This window comes from Hemiscyllium ocellatum, chromosome 10 (genome assembly GCF_020745735.1).
Source record: "Hemiscyllium ocellatum isolate sHemOce1 chromosome 10, sHemOce1.pat.X.cur, whole genome shotgun sequence".
NCBI classification, from domain to species: Eukaryota; Metazoa; Chordata; class Chondrichthyes; order Orectolobiformes; family Hemiscylliidae; genus Hemiscyllium; species Hemiscyllium ocellatum.
The window spans coordinates 33268532-33288338 of record NC_083410.1 but is presented as its reverse complement, the minus strand read 5'-3'; the positions used below and the strand labels follow the sequence as shown (position 1 = coordinate 33288338).

Here is a 19807-nt window from a genome sequence, read left to right as displayed (position 1 = left end):
AATATCCAGTTTGATTTGAATATCAAATTCAAATTTATCTAAATTTGGTTCTTCATGCTGAGTTGTAACCAGTACCACATTCTCCTTTTACTTTCCTTCAAAATATCCTTTAAGCATATTTATGTGACACACAGTCTTTCTTCATTCTGGAGTTCTTCTCAAATAATTCACCTCACTCAGTTTCTTTTTGATTTAGTAAGGCCCACTAAACCTTGCTTTTAAAGGTTCACCTATCACTGATTATAATACTAACTCTTTATCTCTTTCAGTGAAACTATGAATTTTTGATTTCTTGTCTGCTTCCTATTTCATCACATGCTGTATTACAGTCAAATGCTGTCTAGCTACTCACCCACTCTCTTTCGTTTTTTCCTAAAATATATTCCAAATATGTGGTGTCTGAACTGTGAGTCATTATTTTTTTCCTTCATTAATTTCTGTAGTCCTCTGACCATCTATCCAAATGGTCAAATAAACTGAATTTAGTTGATTCATTAGATGTATCGTTAAAAGTTCAAATGGAGTTCTTTTATCCGAGTCCTGTGGATAATCTTGACTATAAGCCCTCAACACAGTCTTCAAAATTTGAAGCCATTCTAATGCTTTTTTGCAACTTTGGATTGTACGTAGTTGATTTAAGTTGTTTTATTCCCAAACTATGCATAACTTCCTTGAATAATTTTGATGAATCTTGGATTGTTAATCTGATTGTACTTCTATGGGTATGCCATATCTAGTTTGAAAAGAGAGTAATTCTTCCACAATCCTTCAAGTCATGATATTGCAAAATGAAATAGCCTCTGGGCACTTAATAGACTGGCAAAATTCAACCACATCTCTTTTCAGTCCAGGCAAATAAAAATGTTTTTATATTTTGGTTTGAGTTTTCCTTACTCACAAATGACCTCCTACTAGTAACTTGTGTTACATGCAAAACCTCTTTTCTGTACCCCACTGGTAATACAACTTAATGAAGTTCTGCCCATTTTTCATATGCCTGAACATGTTGGTCTCCATTTCTTCATTTTTAACCTAGTAATATTCTGGTATACACTCAGATTCTTTTTCTGTGTATGCTTTTTGATACAAGTATTTTTCATTTTTTTGTAATTCAACTAACCTCTCTGAATGAAAAGTATCTACCTTGTTCTTTATCTGTTTTTGGTTTTTTTTCTCAATCATTTTATCAGTTTCTAATAATGGAACTACAACTTCCTTTTGTTTACTCCTTGATTTCTCCTCCTGTTTCAATCTGTGGCTTTGTGACCTTGTTACCACACAGACAGGGAAAATCCCATGATTTTCCACTGGCATTTCAACCACTGTAGGTATCACTCCCACCTGTGATACAGCTATATCATTACCAAGGATAAACTGAATCTCTGGAATAGAGAATTTTTTATTTTACTCTATCGCCACTTTTCACCAGTCTCTCCAATCTCACTTTATACAATGGAACACAACTCTTCTTACCATGAATTCCACATTTACTATATTTTTCTGGCAATGCTCATTCCAAAGTACGTACCACCTCATCTCTCTCCATCAAAGATTGACTTGCTCCTGTATCTCTTTAAAATTGTGGTTACTTCACCTCCTATTCTTGGTAGACATGAGTAAACTATACACAGATAAGAAATCTGGTACTTGGTACTTTCTCCTTAACCAACTCCCGACCAGGCTGTACATTCCTTTGCAGTTTTTTAGCTTCCACTGGGACCTCCTTTACACTTTTATAAGCCCCACTGGCTTATCCTGTATTTCTTCATCCATTTTCCCTGTGCTTTTTCTAAACACTGTGACTTCATGTGGCCTACCTTATTGAAGTGAAAAGACCTAAGCTCTTTTGCTTCTCTTTCCCCCTCATGGGTTTCCTTTTTGCCCTGTGGTAAACTATTTTTACTATCTTCAATGAGATCTATTTTTCCTTTACTCCCTGAGGATTTCTCTCTTCCCCAATTTCTGTCATTCACAGATCAGCTTCTAACATCAATTTCAAACTTTGATTTATGAAATAATTCATAATCATCTGCCATTTCTGCTACTAATTTCCACAGTCTTAAATCTCTCTTCTTCCACACAAGTTCTCACTACTTCAGGAAGTGAATTTTTGAACTCTTCCAAAGTAACATCCCTGAGTGTCATACGTCTGATCTATTTTCACTGCACTTACCCACCTCTACGTTTGACCAGGTTCCCTTCTTAGATTCCTAAAACATCTATCATCTTCTGGCACTAGTTCATATGAACTTAAGATGGCTTTTATCACCTCATCCTATTCCCCAGAAAGTGATGTAAATACCTTCACTAGCTCCACCTAACAATTTTGTTTGAACTAACAATACCTATATGATCACCAACTATTTCATTTGTTCAGCCACTTTTTTAAATGAAATGACCAAGGCTTCTATGTCCTTCTCATCAAATTTTGGTAACACTTGGACATAGGTAAACAGACGCCACCGGGCTTTTCGCTATGATGTGTTTGCTCTTCATCACTGTCCCCATCACGACTCTTGTTTAACCCAACCAAGCACAACATTTTAAATTGACTTCTTTCACTGCAAACTTCCAAGCTTCAAAACCTCTCTCTTTCTCCCTCTCTTCTGCTAGGGCCTTCCTTTTATCTTTTTCCTCTGTTTTAATTGTAATTCAAATTGTGTTATTGTCTTTTCGTATTCGAGCTGCTTCATTTGCAATTGAATTTTAGCCTTTTCCAGTAATTCTATTTGTATTCCTGACAATCTGGGATACCTGCGCCAATCAACTCCACCGCCCTGTGCCGAACACTTTAACTCCCCATCCCACTCTGCTGAGGACATGCAGACTGGGCTGCCTCCATTGCCACTCCCTTACCACCCGATGCCTGGAGGAAGAATGTCTCATCTTCCACCTCGGGGCCCTCCAACCCCATGGCATCAATGTGGGGTTCACCAGTTCCTCAATTCCCCTCCCCCCACCTTGCTGGAAGTTCCAACCTTCCAACTCACCACCATCATTATGACCTTCCCAACTGTCCATCTTCCTTCCCACCTATCTGCTCCACCCTCCTCTCTGAACTCTTACCTTTATCCCCACTTCCATCCACCTATTGCATTCTCAGCTACCTTCCCCCAACCCCACCCCCCTCCCAATTATCTCTCCATCCCCGAGGCTCCCAGCCTTATTCCTGATGAAGGGCTTTTGCCCAAAACGTCGATTTTCTTGCTCCTTGGATGCTGCTTGACCTGCTGTGCCTTTCCAGCACCACACTGTCTTGGCTCTAATCTCCAGCATCTGCAGTACTCACTTTCGCCTAATTGTAAATATAGAGCTGTTGCTTCAATTATATCACCTTTTCTCCCTGACACAGGCAACTGCAACTTCAATTTGCTGGCTAATTCCAGAAACTTTGCCTTGCTCACTTTCTGCAAAACTTTCAAAGTCATTTCTTCCAATCCGAGGAAACTCTTATTGACTGAAAGAGCGCAAGGCACACCCTGTTTAACCCAACCAAGTACAACACCTGGGGTAAAAAGCACCAACACTCACCACTGTCCAATATTCCTAAACCCAACCTGGAATCGGACATTTTGATCCTGGTCAAGACCCCAATTTATTATGGATCGGGCCAACTCCCTTCAAATATATCAAGGAGATGTCCTAGACCCTGACATGTATTTAAAGGCAAGTGCAAGGTGCTGTGCTCCAGGTTTAATTCGATTGGTCATTCTACTCAGCTTTAAATAAAACATTTTTTTCTTACCCTTTGCAGTTAAAAATATAATCAAAAGAACGAGCAGTTAGAACACCTTCATTCTATTAGAAAACTTAACAGAATAATAGATTATTTAACTATTAAACAACAATTGGTTCAATATAATAACATCCAATAAACACACCCCTGGCAAAGGCAAATTCAATAAAATAGATTATCGCTCATGCAATTCTGGCAGCAGGGAGAACTCCAACTTTTCACTGTAACAGAGAGAGAGTTCCACATCCAGCTTCAAGATTCCAGAAATTACTGACAGCTGAACAAAACCCTGCTTCTGACTCCACCCATTCATGTTGCTTCTATTGTTCTAACTTTTTTTAAAACAATGAAAAGCTCCAAGGCCCTTCAAATTGTTTAATTTATTGGCTTGGAACTGACTGCTTATCACCTCTCTCTCAACTTCTTTTTATTTGAAAAAGATCAAGACAAAATACACCTCTTAAAACCATAGTACTGTCACATAACTTTGAGTAGTTGGTGATGAGGATTGGGAGTCGGCGATTGCCAGTATTTGTGGAATTGTATTGTAGAATGAGTCATGGTTTTCAGTTAAGGAAAACAATTTTAGAGAAAGGGAAAAAAAACATGTGCTCACGGATCTGATTTTAGAAAAAGAAGCTACCAGGAATAATAATGAACAGTTATTTTGTTACCGAAGGAAAAGTGATTGAAAGAAATTTGTGTACATAACAAAGAAAGCAGAGTTCAAAAAAGGCATGAACATCAAAAGGAAAAACATGAAATAAGATATTCTTTTATCAGTTTCTTGAGGTATAAACATGTATTTTATATATGAAAGCTGTAATTTTAGAGGGATTTTCTAAATTGACAGATGAATGTAAAAACCTACAGGTGAATTTGTAACTTCAAAAAACTTATTTTTAATTAGTGCACGTCTCTGTTCAGTATCCTTTCATATTGATGCCAATGAAAATGAAATTACAGAAGAAAATCCACATAATGTCGTTTAGTTTATTTTTCTTTTCTTATAAATAACTTCATGAAATTTATGCAATATCACAGTTCTGCTTGTATATATAAGTCATGGGATAGATGTTTGCTGGCATATTGTTTATTCAGCCTACCTATCTGTAACAGGATTATACTGTTGTGGAGGCATATCTAAATATTTAGGGGACTTGACAAAATCTGCAAATACTGATTTGTCCACATTAGTCATCCCTTTGTTCAAGTTGTCTTTCTAGATCTGAATTTACATATTGGTCCAATGTATCCCTCTTTATTCCCTACCCCTCTTTGTGCAGGACAAACAGGGTGTATCGAAAATGTTTTAGGTGATACTGGGTTGGGCCAGCAGAATGATCCAGCTACACTCCTCGTATAGGCTTGTCTCCATCAGGAAATCCATTGAGCCTACGGGATTTGGTTGCAGTCCTTGGGATCTTGTGTCCGATCCTGGAATACTATCAAAAAGTTCTGTTATCCACTGATTTCAAAGGACCTCCAACTCTGAAAATTAACGTTATAATTTATTCCTTCCACCTCTCTTGTGATTTCATAGTATTTGCAAAAGGTCCAACATCAACTTAGAAGTGCACCAATGAAAGTGGGTGCTTAAATCATATGAAAAGCAACTGATGTGTAAAACAGGCTAATGGTTTTGCTTGTCTTTCTTGTATTCCAGCCTGAGATTCAGGTCATGTACTGCACATTTTTGAAAAAAACAGGGTAATGTAACAGATGTGGAAATCTAATTTCAAGAGTCTGTGCCCACCAATAGCTACTCTCCAAGAAATGAGCATTTCTTAAACTCTACATAGAGAGAAAACTGTTGGGGCTTTCGTGTTCACCTGCATGAGTGTTTAATCTGTATTTTTACTGGACTAAACTTTTGGCATCTACCATGGTTTAATTTGTGCTTCCTATCTCACTACACTCAGTCACTTTTGTGGCATAATCTTATTCTGATTTGAACTAGTTAAGGTCCTGAGTAATATTGTTTAAATTTACATGATTAAGACAATCTGATGATTGTGCTTTTTGAAAACATTGCTTAATAATTTCCTTTTCTTGAAATGATGTCCAGGAGTTCCAGAAAACCATTCCCATAGCTAAGCCTAGCCTCCTCTGCATTTGGGAGTAGGAAATCTATTTTAGACTTTGTGCACATTGTAAGAACTGTGTCTTTTTATTGTTATGCCTTTTAAAATCTGTGGGCTGCAAGGAGAAAAATATCTTTAAATAAAAACAGTGCTTTACCAGTATGGCTACATAATATCACAGGAGAAATTTGTTGCCTCTTGTGAACCCTTCTTTTTTATGCCTACGAGTTCCTGCAATTGTACAAGAGCCAAGAGTTGTTTACAGTGAAGCCGATTGGTTCTCATTTAACTGAACCGGTTGGAAGTAGAAGCGAGTTACAAAGATATAAACACACAGAGAAATAACAGAAGGGTTTGCTGTTTTTTTTCTCCCCAGCAGAAGCTGCCTACTCTCTCCATTAAAAGCTCAGTTTAAGCTTAAAAAAAACCAGTTATCTTTTCTGCAGCAATTGCTGTTAGCTGTAATTTGTGAATAGATAAATCAGGGATTTTCTGAGCGGATCAGTTGTTACACACTCCATATAAGCCAGTGAAAGCTTCTAGAGAGAGACAACTGTGAACACCAAGGGCCTGGCTAGCTGAAGTAGGATTATCACAACATGGGGATTGGGTCGTGAAGACCACTGAACTGACTTTCTAGTTTTTCTCTACCACTACAACACATCTATTTTCCCTATTTGATTGTCTGTGTGTGTAGATAGGGGGAGTTTGTAAGGGGGTTCGAATTTTAGTTGTGTTATATACTGGTGCTTGTGTGTAGCTATAGTCTACTTATGTGTAAGTATTTTCTGTTGAGTACAGAAAATTGGTCCGTGCTTTGTACTAACCTTGAACTGAAAGGCAGATTAATTGGAGTACTTTGTGTACTTTAAAAGAAATAAATTAATGTTTGATATGACTCTAGAATAGCAGGGCTCAGTTTATGGCAGTTGAGCCTCGTGGGCAGTACAATGTGTAATCAAAAACCAGATTAGGTTCCTGTGAGCTACCATTTATATTGCTATGTGTAATAATATTGGGGTATACCTAAAACATAAATAATCACACCTACTTTGGTCTTTCTAAGTCTCCCATTTTCAGGATTTCTCTTTGTTTGAAAACTCTTGTATCGATTTTTCACTAAAGTGAACTTCTGCAGAATCTGAGAAAATGTTATTTTAACTGTCTAAGCATTCACCCACATCCCTATCAATTTGCAGCCAATTTGAGCCTCTAAACCATCCTGCAAAGCAATTCCCAGTGCCAGTAAGAGGATGTACTTGTGGTAGAGAAAACAAGCAGCCTAGTGAATGGGAGTTAGGTGAGGAGGTGGACCTAGGTAGATAGATCCACCTGGAAAAACAAAATTGTAGGACCCAAACCTGAGCAAGGGAGGAATTGACAGTGAGGATAAGAGGAATACTGAGGGGTCTGCTGAAGATTATTGAGTAGGAAGCAGGGAATTGAATCATGCATCTGTGGCTCAATGGACTGCTTTGTTGGAAGAATAATGGAGTTAGGTGAATCAGCTGATTTCCACACAATACTCATTTGCATCCCTACAGTGACACTAATGAAGAGATGGAGCACATGGCGAGAAGAGCTCACAAATCAGATGCTCTAATACTATAGTTATCTGTCACACTAGCCCTTTGAGGCTAATTATAAAGCTCAGGAGTGTGATTGTTACAATAGCTTTTGTGGATACAGAGTGGAGCTGAAAAAAACACAGCAGGTCAAGCAGCATCAGAGAAGAAAGGGAGTCGATGTTTCAGGTCGCAACCTTTCACTAGTCCTGATGAAAAGTTCCAACCTAAAATGTCAACTCCCCTTCTCCTCTGATGCTGCTTGACCTGTTGTGCTTTTTTCCAGCTTCGCTCTTTATCCAGTCTGACTATCTCCAAGTCACAATAGCTATTATCAACTACAAGTTATTAATGATCTATTCAGCTCCACAGCTCACAGCATTTTCAAAAGTTGCTCACAGAAGAACATAAGCAAGAACTGGGAACAAGGAGAGGCAATTCAGCCTCTCAAGCCTCCTTCACTACGCAAGATCTCATCTTGGCCTCAACTTCACTTTCGTATCTACTGTCGATAATCCTTCAACTCATTTTAATTAAAGATTTGTCTGTCTTTCTCTTAAATTTACTCAATGTCCTGGCATCTTCCCCACTCTGGGATAGTGAATTCCAAAGATACCCAACTCTGAGCAAAGTAATTTCTTCTCATCTCTGTTTTGTATCTGCTACCCCTTATCTTAAAATTATGATTCTAGATTGTGCCACATAAAGAAACATCCTCTCTACATCTACTTTGTCAGTGCGCTTTAGCATTTTATACACCTTAATTAGATCTCCCTGCACTCTCTAAACTCCAGAGAGTGTAGGCAAAAAATGCTCAGTCTTGATCATCAATGATTCTCCACTTTGTTCTGTCAATGTACATAAATTACAAGATTATACATAGAACAGTGCATGCCCTTCGACCCTCAATGTTTTGCTGGCCTTTTATCCTCCTTTAAGATCAGGCTAATCTACATATCTTTCATAGTAATATCTTCCATGTGCCTATCCAAGAGTCACTTAAATGTCCCTAATGTATCTGACTCTCCTACCAGTGCATTCCACGCAACCACAGTTTTAATTTTCATCCCGTAGAAAAGATATTTCAAAGCACTTTCTTAGAAACAAAATATGATGGAAGGTGGGAATGTACTGGCACCTGTGCAGCTTTAAGAGGGAGACTATATTATCATTTTATTTGAAGCATAACCCATTGTCATTTGTGGTATATTATAAAGCTTGAACAGTTTTAAGCCTTTTTCGGGTATATTCTAAACAATGATTGCTGCTTTGTTTCAGCATGATGTGTCCCAGACTTTACTTAAAGCCACCTTGGACAGTGTGGTTGAAGAATGTGTCAGCTTTGTGGGAGTGGATATCAACATCAGCTCGGAAACCCTTATGAGGTAGGCAGATTATTGTTCAATGCTGTAATTGCATGGCAGTTGATCACAAGGTCTCTGTTTAGACTGTCTTTTAACTTAATTTCAGCTGATGCTTTGTGGTCTTGATATAGACTACCAGCTGTATGGGGAATGACAAGTTTAGGCAGTACCTTACTTGCACAATATTAAATGTCTCCCTTTGAAAAAAAATGGGATGAAGGACATTAAAGAAAATGCTGTCAAGCTATGAATTACAGACTTAGTTAAATGAAGACTTTGTACTAAGGTGAACGTGTGTGTATATGCATTTTTAAAAAATGTTTTTGTTTTGTCAATGAATAAAGTTACTGCATTTTAATTTCTAGAATGAAATTATTTATGTATGAAGTATATATTTGTTTCTAAAAGCATTTGCAATAGTGTCTTCTGACAAATTTCCGCTATTCATTATGGGTTTATTGAGTGTTATGGAGGCATGCATAGGTTGGTGTACATTTGTTCCTAAAGTTTTAATGTCTCTGCATATGGTGTTTTGAGGTCTCACAAACATGTGAGCCTCCTATGCCTAAGTTGTACTTTTCTTTATGAAAAGTATTTGCTTCTTGCTTTTTGTTACTATAAATAATATTCATTATTGTGGTTCTGTTCGCCGAGCTGGGAGTTTTTGCTGGAAACGTTTCGTCCCCTTTCTAGGTGACATCCTCAGTGCTTGGGAGCCTCCTGTGAAGTGCTTCTGTGCTGATTCCTCCGGCATTTATAGTGGTTTGAATCTGCCGCTTTCGATTGTCAGTTGCTGTCCGCTGCAGTGGCCGGTATATAGGGTCTAGGTCGATGTGTCTGTTGATAGAATTTGTGGATGAGTGCCATGCCTCTAGGAATTCCCTGGCTGTTCTCTGTTTGGCTTGCCCTACAATAGTGGTGTTGTCCCAATCGAATTCATGTTGTTTGTCATCTGTGTATGTGGCTACTAAGGATAGGTGATCGTGTCGTTTCGTGGCTAGTTGGTGTTCATGGATGCGGGTTGTTAGCTGTCTTCCTGTTTGTCCTATGTAGTGTTTTGTGCAGCCCTTGCATGGGATTTTGTACACTACGTTGGTTTTGCTCCTGCTGGGTATCGGGTCCTTTGTCCTGGTGAGTTGTTGTCTGAGAGTGGCTGTTGGTTTGTGTGCTGTTATGAGTCCTAGTGGTCGCAGCAGTCTGGCTGTCAGTTCAGAAATGCTCCTGATGTATGGTAATGTGGCCAGTCTTTTGGGTTGTGGCATGTCCTCATTTCGTTGTCTTTCCCTTAGGCATCTGTTGATGAAATTGCGTGGGTATCCGTTTTTGGTGAATACCTTGTATAGATGTTCTTCTTCCTCTTTTTGTAGTTCTGGTGTGCTGCAGTATGTTGTGGCCCTTTTGAATAATGTCCTGATGCAACTTCGTTTGTGTGTGTTGGGGTGGTTGCTTTCATAGTTCAGGACTTGGTCTGTGTGTGTGGCTTTTCTGTATATCTTCGTGGTGAATTCTCCGTTTGGTGTTCTCTGTACCATCACGTCTAGGAATGGGAGCTGGTTGTCCTTTTCTTCCTCTCTCATGAATCGGATTCCTGTGAGTGTGGCGTTGATGATCCGGTGTGTGTTCTCTATTTCTGTGTTTTTAATGATTACAAAGGTGTCGTCCACGTATCTGACCCAGAGTTTGGGTTGTAATTGCGTTAAAACTGTTTTTTCTAATCTTTGCATTACTGCTTCTGCTATGAGTCCGGAGATCGGTGAGCCCATGGGTGTTCCGTTGATTTGTTCATATATCTGGTTGTTGAATGTGAAGTGTGTTGTGAGGCACAGGTCCAGTAGATTGGGACAGCGCCACTATTATAGGGCAAGCCAAACAGAGAACAGCCAGGGAATTCCTAGAGGCATGGCACTCATCCACAAATTCCATCAACAGACACATCAACCTAGACCCTATATACCGGCCACTGCAGCGGACAGCAACTGACAACCGGAAGCGGCAGATTCAAACCACTATAAATGCCAGAGGAATCAGCACAGAAGCGCTTCACAGGAGGCTCCCAAGCACTGAGGATGTCACCTAGAAAGGGGACGAAACGTTTGCAACAAATACTTCCAGCTCGGCGAACAGAACCACAACAACGAGCACCCGAGCTACAAATCTTCTCACAAACTTTGAATATTCATTATCCATATTGTTTCTCTGTTTTTAAACCTATAAACTCAAGACATGTTGGAGAACTTCAACTACTAGATGTAATTTCTTCATCTGGCAAATAGATGTTTAGAAGTTTTATTGTTTGAATTAGTGCTTTTTTTTTTAGGAACCAACAGAGAACAGTCTAACTTGAGGCTTATCCTCATAGATCTATTATTTTATCTTAGCAGAAAAAACTTAATGGAAAAAGATGAATTTAAAGGCAAAGTCTGTCATTGCAATTGTTACTGCTTGCTTCCCATCTAATACATTCTGTTTCACACTTTGAGATGAAGTTAGTCAATGTTGATAGAAGAAAATGGGTTGAAAATAATCAGTGCAAACTGAATTACATTTTCTTTAGAATTCATGAAATCAGATAAAGGCCTTTCTGGAGCAGCCAAAACATCTCTGTCATAGATTTTCCAGCAATGGGAAAGATAGGCCTCAGCTTATGGCTGTCTAAATATACGTCTGACTCAAATGCAATATTAAGTTTTGAGATGTCATCACATGTGCTTGTGATGCTGCTTCATAACTTTCTTCACATCAGAAAAACTATTTTATGCTAAATATGCCAGTAATTTTGTAATATATGCCTATTTTGCCAGAATACTGCTGTGCCAAAAAGTATCTTTATGAAATCAGTTATTTAAATACTTTGTACCAAAGATTTTAGCAAATGCATCTTCATTTGAATTGACCTTTCCTTTCTGTGAGAAGATTGACAGAAGATACAAACACTTGAGGTTGCACCTGAAACAGCCTGCCTGTATTTACCATGCTCTAGATTCCAGATGCAGAAAGGCACTCTTATAGGTTTATAAGAAGAACTCTGCCTTCATGCAGTGCGGTCACAAGGAAGTATGTGCCAGAATTGTGACAAAAATGGTTTGACCTACAGGCAAACTCTGCAAATGGTTGACACACTATCAGAGTCAAAGAGCTCAACCTGCATCCATTATTTGACACACAAAAGCAAACTGGGGAGTTGGAACTGAGGAGGTATCTGGTTGCAACTGATTCATGACAGTTGTGAACAGCTGTCTATACATGCATTTAGTTGCATGCAACTACTAAAATCATGATACAGTTCACTAGACATGTTGAGACGATGCTTCAAATGATGAATAGGTATTTGATGATACAGCTTAACCAAAGTTTGTGAGATAATCATGGTATGCATACTATGGAATTTTGTGAATTGTATGACATAAAGTTGGAGTGGCTATTTGAAGTAACGAATGATGCATCTAGGATGAGCAGAAGGAAGCAAAAACCCTTTCTGCTGAAGTTTCTTGGCAAGCACTCAGGCCTTGAGTGTATCAGGCTCTCAAATTGATTTTTTTAATCTAAGTACTTTCATCTAATGCATTCATATTTTATTTTACTTTATTTCACCTTGCTTTGACTAAATAACCCCTCACTTTTTAGCTTTTATTGCAAGCAAATTACAGTCCTTGTCATGACTGAGGATAGTGGTCTGCTCTAGACTGGCATCACTAAAACTAAAATGCCTTTCCACCCTCTCAAATGTCTGTATAATTGATCAGCTTTCAGACATATTTTTATTTTGCATTATGCCATTCACGTCTGAATGCTTGGGCCCATTTGTTTTAGATTCAAGTAAGCTGAGTCTGTGAATCACAGATTCATACTCTGTTTCACCACCGCCTGCTCTTTGTCCTGAACATCATTAGATACAGACTCCTGTAACTCATCATGAAATTCTACTCTAGCATGTGTACCTGTTGAAGTGAAGAAGTGCACTCACTAGAATTGGGAGTGCCAAGCCTAAAAAGATTATAGGGCCCGTTTAGTCTGCTCACTCTTCCCAAAAGTTATACAAAATGCTGTGTTTTTATTAAAGAAATCTGTTGAACACCAGAGGGTGGTTTGTGTGCAGAATGAACTTCCTGTGGAGGTGTGGATGTGGGTACAAATACAACATTTGAAAGACATTTGGATAAGTACATGGATAGTAAAGGTTTGGAAGGATATGAGTCAGAAGCAGGCAGGTGGGATTTAGTTTGGGATTATGTTCAGCAAGGACTGGTTTGACCAAAGGGTCTGTTTCTGTGCTATATGATTCTATGATGTTGAAGAGACTTTGTCTATGTATAGCTGACGACCTAGTTTCCTAGACACAACCATCTTTCAGCTGCTTCACTGATGATATTCCCTCAATCATAATATGAGAAGTTAGGATGTTAGCTGATGATTGCACAGTCTACAGTTAATTCCTCAGATATTGGAGCAGTCTGTACCCACATTTCATAAGAAATGGACTATATTCAGGCCAGGGTTAATTAATGGCAAACAACATTTGAACCATTTCCAACAAGATAACATCTAATATCTCCCATAATATTCAATGGCATTACCAATACTAAGTACTCACCAGCAATTTTACTATTGATCTAAAGCTTTCCTGTGATTGTAAGAATAGGTCAGAGGAAGGAATTATGTGTTGGGCAGCTCACCACTGCCCAAAGCCTGTCCACTGTCCAATGGGTACAAGTTAAGAGTGATAGAATGCTGTCTATCTTGCCCAAACTTGTCTGGACGCATGGTGCTCTATCAGCAATCAAAGATCACCACCATCCAAGACAAAGCAACCTGCAACCGAAGAAAAGTCATTTGGACTTAAAACGTTATCTCGGTTTCTCTCCCCACAGATGCTACCAGACGTGCTGAGTTTTTATTTATTATAGCGGCCCACTTGTTTGGTGCCCGTCCATCTCCTTAGATCTTAATTTCCTTTACCCCCAGTGTATAGTGACAGCAGTTGGTATTGTCTACAAGCTGCTCATCAACAACTCCTCGAGGTTCCTTTGATAGCATCTTCCAAACCTATAACCTGTACACCGAGAAGACCAAGAACTGCAGGATTCTTGAAGCAGCACCATATTACAAGTTTGCTTCCAATTTGTGCACAATTTTGACTTGGAAATGTATTGATGTTCCTTTCCTACTACTGGGTCAGAAAATTGGGCATTCTTCATAACAGCTCTGTGGATGTAACAATATCATGTGGGTTCCAGCAGTTCAAGAAGGTGGCTCATCATCAGTTTCTTGAGGTGTCTTGGAGAAGGCCTAAAATTAGTTGGAATTTTCGAAGTAAAATTGTAAGTGATTTGGAAATAATTTCTTTCAGGCGTGGATGCAAAAAGGCGTAAAACTGAGTAAAGCCAGTATCGTATTTTCCTGTTACCTCCATCCTCTTTCCCAGAAACTAATCCTGAACACACGAATGATCTGAGTTCAAATGGTTCCAAAAGCTGTTTGTTCAGCCACTTCAGTGCTATCAGTCTAAGGATTGTCTAAGTGTAAAATCTTTAATACGTTTTAACACATCCAAGCCAGAAAGCAGTTGCGAGAATTATTTATTCTGAATTATGAGCAGTTGTACGGCAAGCTCTGGTACTCCAGGTCTTCCAAGGACGAAAGCTCAAAAGTGCTTTCTTTTCTCAAAGCTCTGGTGTGTTTCCACCTTTTAAAGAGGTCAACTTGGAAAACTTTGATTACAAATTTGGAGCAAAAATTTTTCAGTAAATTTGTTTAATTCCTACTTTCTAGACGCATTGCAGGACTCAATGCTAGTAGAGCAAAAAATATAATTGAATGGCGGGAGAAGAATGGACCACTCATCAACAGAGAGCAACTGAAGGAAGTCAAAGGGTTGGGTCCAAAAACATTTCAACAATGTGCTGGTTTTATTCGGATTAATCCAGAAAACATAAAGAACTTTTGCAGGTAAGTAAGTTTATTTCAACCTATTAGTCCTTTTGTTAAAGAAAACCAAGTTAGTAATCTTAAAACAGTCCAAACTAATAGTTTTGCTGTTAAATGATGCCGAAATATTCCAGATCAGTTAAGCTGATTTGTGGCAGAGATGCAGCAGGAATGTATCAGAAAATAAATATTGTGATTGACCTTGTCTTAAGGTGATGATTAGAAAACAACTTTTTGAAGTGGAAACTCTGCAAGATTGAAGGCAGTCATGTCATTTTATACTCTTCCAATTTGGTTTCAACAGCAATCAACAGAAGTCTAATAACGCCGCGGGAGGTCAATTGGCAGCTGAAGCAGGAAGCAGTTCCAAAGCAGGTGGCGGAGGGGGAGCAACTGGGAAAACTAGTAAAAAGAAGGGAAAAAGCCAGGGCACTTCAGTGCACCCAAATCCTTTAGATCAAACGTGTATCCATCCTGAATCGTATAACACAGCAATGAGGTAAGGGCTCTAACAGAAGGTGTGATCTAACCTAGTAATTTGGAAGTCATTTATTTCTGAAATATGTTTCCCTTCACAAAGCCAAGTTTATGTGAGGTCATATGTTAATTGCTATTCCAATGTGCACCAAAGTAATAAATAGAAAAATTGTCAGTTAATATATTTTTGCAGCAGTTTATATTGCAGCGACAATATATTTTGTTGAAGCATGACAGTCTCTGTCAAGTTTTTTTTTAAATCAAAGCTCATCTTTTTAAATTTCTGTGGTTAAAAAAAATTATACAATTTATGTAGTAACATGCAACATAAGAAATCTCTTCTGCTCGACCACCACTCAAAATATTTGAAAAATTTAGAATATGAAATATTTTAGTGTTAATGATGATGATGAAAAGCCTAACTAAGAGAAAATAGGCCTAAATGTATTTTGTACGTTCATGGAGCCATTGAATTGTATAATCCCAAAACATTTGCAGGTGTTTGTGTAAAAGTAATCTTCTGTGTTAGCAGTGAAATCTGAGACAGGAAGGTGGTTTGTCGTAACCTTATAAAAGCACACTTGCATGTGTGCATCATAACCTAGCAGTTATCACGGTTTTATCTGGATTTAATCTTGGCTTATTTTTTATCGTGTGAAATTCAGATAAAATAAAGTCATCACCCTCATGGCATGACAGAAGGTATTAAGTGCATGTCAACTGATTGGGTTAAAGCTTTGTAGAACTGTTCTAAGAATAATAAGCTGTCTTAGAAATGCGGCCCTTTACTTTTTCTCAGATACCTGATGCACATATCTGGTATCCTGTTTCTTCCCTTGCGTTGCAGCTATTTAATCATGTAATGAGATAAACAAAGGTCATGTTCTCTGGCTGACCAACTGACTAGACTAGGTAGAAGGATTACAACGAATGGAGTGAGTCAACAATCGCAAACATTGTTATTGTTATTTCTGAAACAGCATTAAGTTTTCAGTTTCCATCTTTGAATGCTTAACAGTGAAACAGTTCTGAAAGTTTGATTGGCACTGTTCTGTGCTTGACAAGTTTGTAAGCTTGTTCTTTATAAACTGGCTTAAAATTTTAATTACATAGCATGCAGAAGGAATTTTTCTGTGAAAGGGTTCATGTTGGTCTATGTTGACTTTCTTAAAGGGAGTTCCTTTTAAAACTTTTTTTTTCTTCAAAACCTTGATGTGATGTCCTGAAATTGCGAGCTAACTTTTTTCCCCTGCTCCGAGCAGACAACAACTGGCGTCACCTTTTAACATTTTGTTCTGGAGTTTTAATTGCAAATATATGCATAAACGTGTTTCTGAAGTAGCTTGGGTAATAGCAAGTTAGTTTAGTCTAATGCCTTTAAAACATGACTCAAAGGAAGGCAAGTGTCATTTCTAACCAATCTATTAATTATGACCTGCAATTTTATAATTTTTAGGAACAATGGTTTCTGCATTTTTATCTTGAAAATATTACGACATGTGAGAGCAGTGGTGCAGATAAAGAGATGGTTTTCTGAGATTATTTGCTTAATTGTAATAAATTATCCAATTTTCAACAGAATTTATATGCAGGACATTTGTGATATTGTATCTGTGACATGAACTATTGTTAGCTGCAGCATAGAACATTTTAAAATGCGCTTCATATGATCCAATACACACCATAGTTCAGGTGGACTGTGCCAGATCAGTTTACTGGTATTGTTATGTCTTCCCCAAACTTCTTTGTTTTTATATTCTTCAGGAAACAGCAATAGCAAAACAGCTGAGAACAATTCTAATGATACTTTATACAATTTTCTACTCTGATGGAGTTTTAATTGCAAGTTTAATCCAAGCTGTGATTAGCTACACCACAAAAGTGACTTGCATTTATAAAACAATTTTTGTGTGAAAACAATATTTCAAATATACTTTGTAATGAAGACTCTAAATAGAACAGGGAAGAAACTACAGAGAGCTGACTGCAAACAGGAACAGGAAGATGAGAAGGCTTTTACAACTTGGAAAAGGTGCTGAAGTGGAATGATTCAGGAAATAAATTTTTGTGTACAGGAATAAAAAGGTTCTGGTTTGTGACAGTTGCACCACGTTGAAAAGGTACAAGCTCCTTTACATATGCTCCGAAGGGAGACCTAAGGTGGACTTTGAAGATGTGGAAAGCAGTGATTGACAAGGACAGAAATAGTTGATCTATGGAAGTTTGTGGAGTGCAGGATATTGGCCAACTCATTGACTTTAAGACGATAAGAAATAGGAACAGGAGTAAGCCATTTGGCCCCTCAAGACTGCTCTGGCATTCAATAGGACCATGGCTGATGCAAAATTCTTCATGCTCACTTTTCTGCTTTTCCCCTATAATTCTTGATTCCCCGACTGATCAAGAATCTCTCTTACCTCTGCCTTAAATATACATGATTTGGAGATGCCGGTGTTGGACTGGGGTGTACAAAGTTAAAAATCACACAACACCAGGTTATAGTCCCAACAGGTTTAATTGGAAGCACACTAGCTTTCGGAGCGACGCTTCTTCATCAGGTGATAGTGGAGGGCTCGAGCGTAACACAGAATTTTGCTATAAATTCTGTGTTACGCTCGAGCCCTCCACTATGACCTGATGAAGGAGCGTCGCTTCAAAAGCTGGTGTGCTTCCAATTAAACCTGTTGGACAAAATCTGGTGTTGTGTGATTTTTAACTTAAATATACATGAGAACTCTATCCCTGAAGTTCTTTATGACAAGACATTTCGAAGACTTTGAACCCTCTGAGAGAATAAATTCCTGCTTATCTCAGTCTTAAATTGGCGACCCTTAATCTGAGACTATGTTGTTTGGTCATAGCATGTCCCATGATGAGAAATATCCTCTCAGCATTTGCGCTGTGAAGCCCCTTAAGAACTCTATATGTTTGTATGGATCAGAACCAGGAGAGCCATCAAAGCTATTGGAGAAGGTGATGCTTGAGATGATGATTCAAATGGAGCATTTCAAAATTATAGGATGTAGAAAATAGAAGCAATGAATGTAGATGAGTCATGAAATATATGAAATATTTGATGAGAGCTGAGGAGAAAGATCTCAATGTTGCCAATGTCAACTGATTAATTGTATGAATTAAAATAGAGCAATGTCTTGGTCAACTATGAAGGTTAGGCATTGTGAAAAAAATCAAGCAAATCAAAGGTAGTGGATAGGTAAACATAGACAAGTAGAAGACCTCACTGTAGTCACAGTTAATCAGAGTTTTGTTGACCAGGGCAGCCTTGATGACACCAGAATACGTTTAAAATCAATTTGAACATGGTGTGATGGGAAAATTGCATGCAGGGATAAGTGGGAATAATCTGAAGACTTGGGTGAAATGAAATGAAATAGTGTAGAATGTGAACTTGTTATTCAAATCAAATATCAATTCCAAGCTTCTGAAGAAATTAAGTATTTGCTGAATAATAGGGAATCTTCAATTTTTAGTATTTATTCCAGCAGACTTATTGCAGAAGGTTCTTAATGGTTTTAACATAGCAAATATTCTGTTTTTGCAAGCTCAAGATGAGTAAGATATGTATTAACCAACTTTCAGGATTTAATGATGTTGAATATTGTGAATCACAGAATAGTTGTCACATCATAAGTTTGGAGTTTTATTAATGTTGTAGAATTATTGTGGTATGACAACTACACGTTACCAACATGTAATTAAAATCAGTAAAATGGGCATTGTAACAAAATCCTTCCTCTGTGCCTATGTAAAATCACTTCCCAAAAAATGTACTGTCAAAGTGCAATTGAGGTGGGCAAAAGAAATATTTAATGAATGCTTTTTCCATGTTAGGGAATGTGTGAGGTTTCCATATTGGAAGTATTGCCTATATGCTAGTTTACCATGTTTCTGTACAAGTGTAGCTTTCCTACTTTGCAAATGTTCAGTGCCAAAATTTCACCAGTCAATTCTTGTTTTATTTAGGTAAGCATTCTTATTATCAAACAGTTTTCCTAAATTTTTGCAGGCTTGCCTCATTTCTATTCTCACTATCATCTACTGTAACATTCCAAATCAGGTCCATATATCTGTGCTATTTGTGCCATTCCAGTTGGCCTCACTCTGCTCAGGATTGCTGTGTCAAAATCCTGGAATTCTCTCCCTAATGGCGTCAAGGCCTACTTTCACCAAATGGACTGTAGTGGCTTAAGAAGGCAGCTCACCACCATCTTTTCCAGTTGGATGGGTAGTATATCTCAGTAACACCCACATTGCATGAATTAATCAAAAACAATCTTCGGTCAGAATTCCCTGATTGGGCGGCACGGTGGCACAGTGGTTAGCACTGCTGCCTCACAGCGCCTGTAGACCCGGGTTCAATTCCCGACTCAGGCGACTGACTGTGTGGAGTTTGCACGTTCTCCCCGTGTCTGCGTGGGTTTCCTCCGGGTGCTCCGGTTTCCTCCCACAGTCACAAAGATGTGCGGGTCAGGTGAATTGGCCAAGCAAAATTGCCCGTAGTGTTAGGTAAGGGGTAAATGTAGGGGTATGGGTGGGTTGCGCTTCGGCGGGTCGGTGTGGACTTGTTGGGCCGAAGGGCCTGTTTCCACACTGTAAGTCTAATCTAGTCTAATCTAATCTAATGTGTCATGGACA

General features: G+C 38.4%; 1 protein-coding gene across 1 annotated transcript in view; it reads left to right on the top strand.

Moving 5' to 3' along the window:
- The window catches only part of srbd1 (S1 RNA binding domain 1), a 265465-nt gene that overhangs the window by 190303 nt on the left and 55355 nt on the right, over positions 1 to 19807 (top strand). Inside the window, exons 17-19 of the mRNA XM_060830869.1 lie at positions 8664 to 8770; positions 14519 to 14695; positions 14979 to 15173. Coding sequence (XP_060686852.1) covers positions 8664 to 8770; positions 14519 to 14695; positions 14979 to 15173 — 479 coding nt within the window. The remainder of the gene's footprint in view (positions 1 to 8663; positions 8771 to 14518; positions 14696 to 14978; positions 15174 to 19807) is intronic.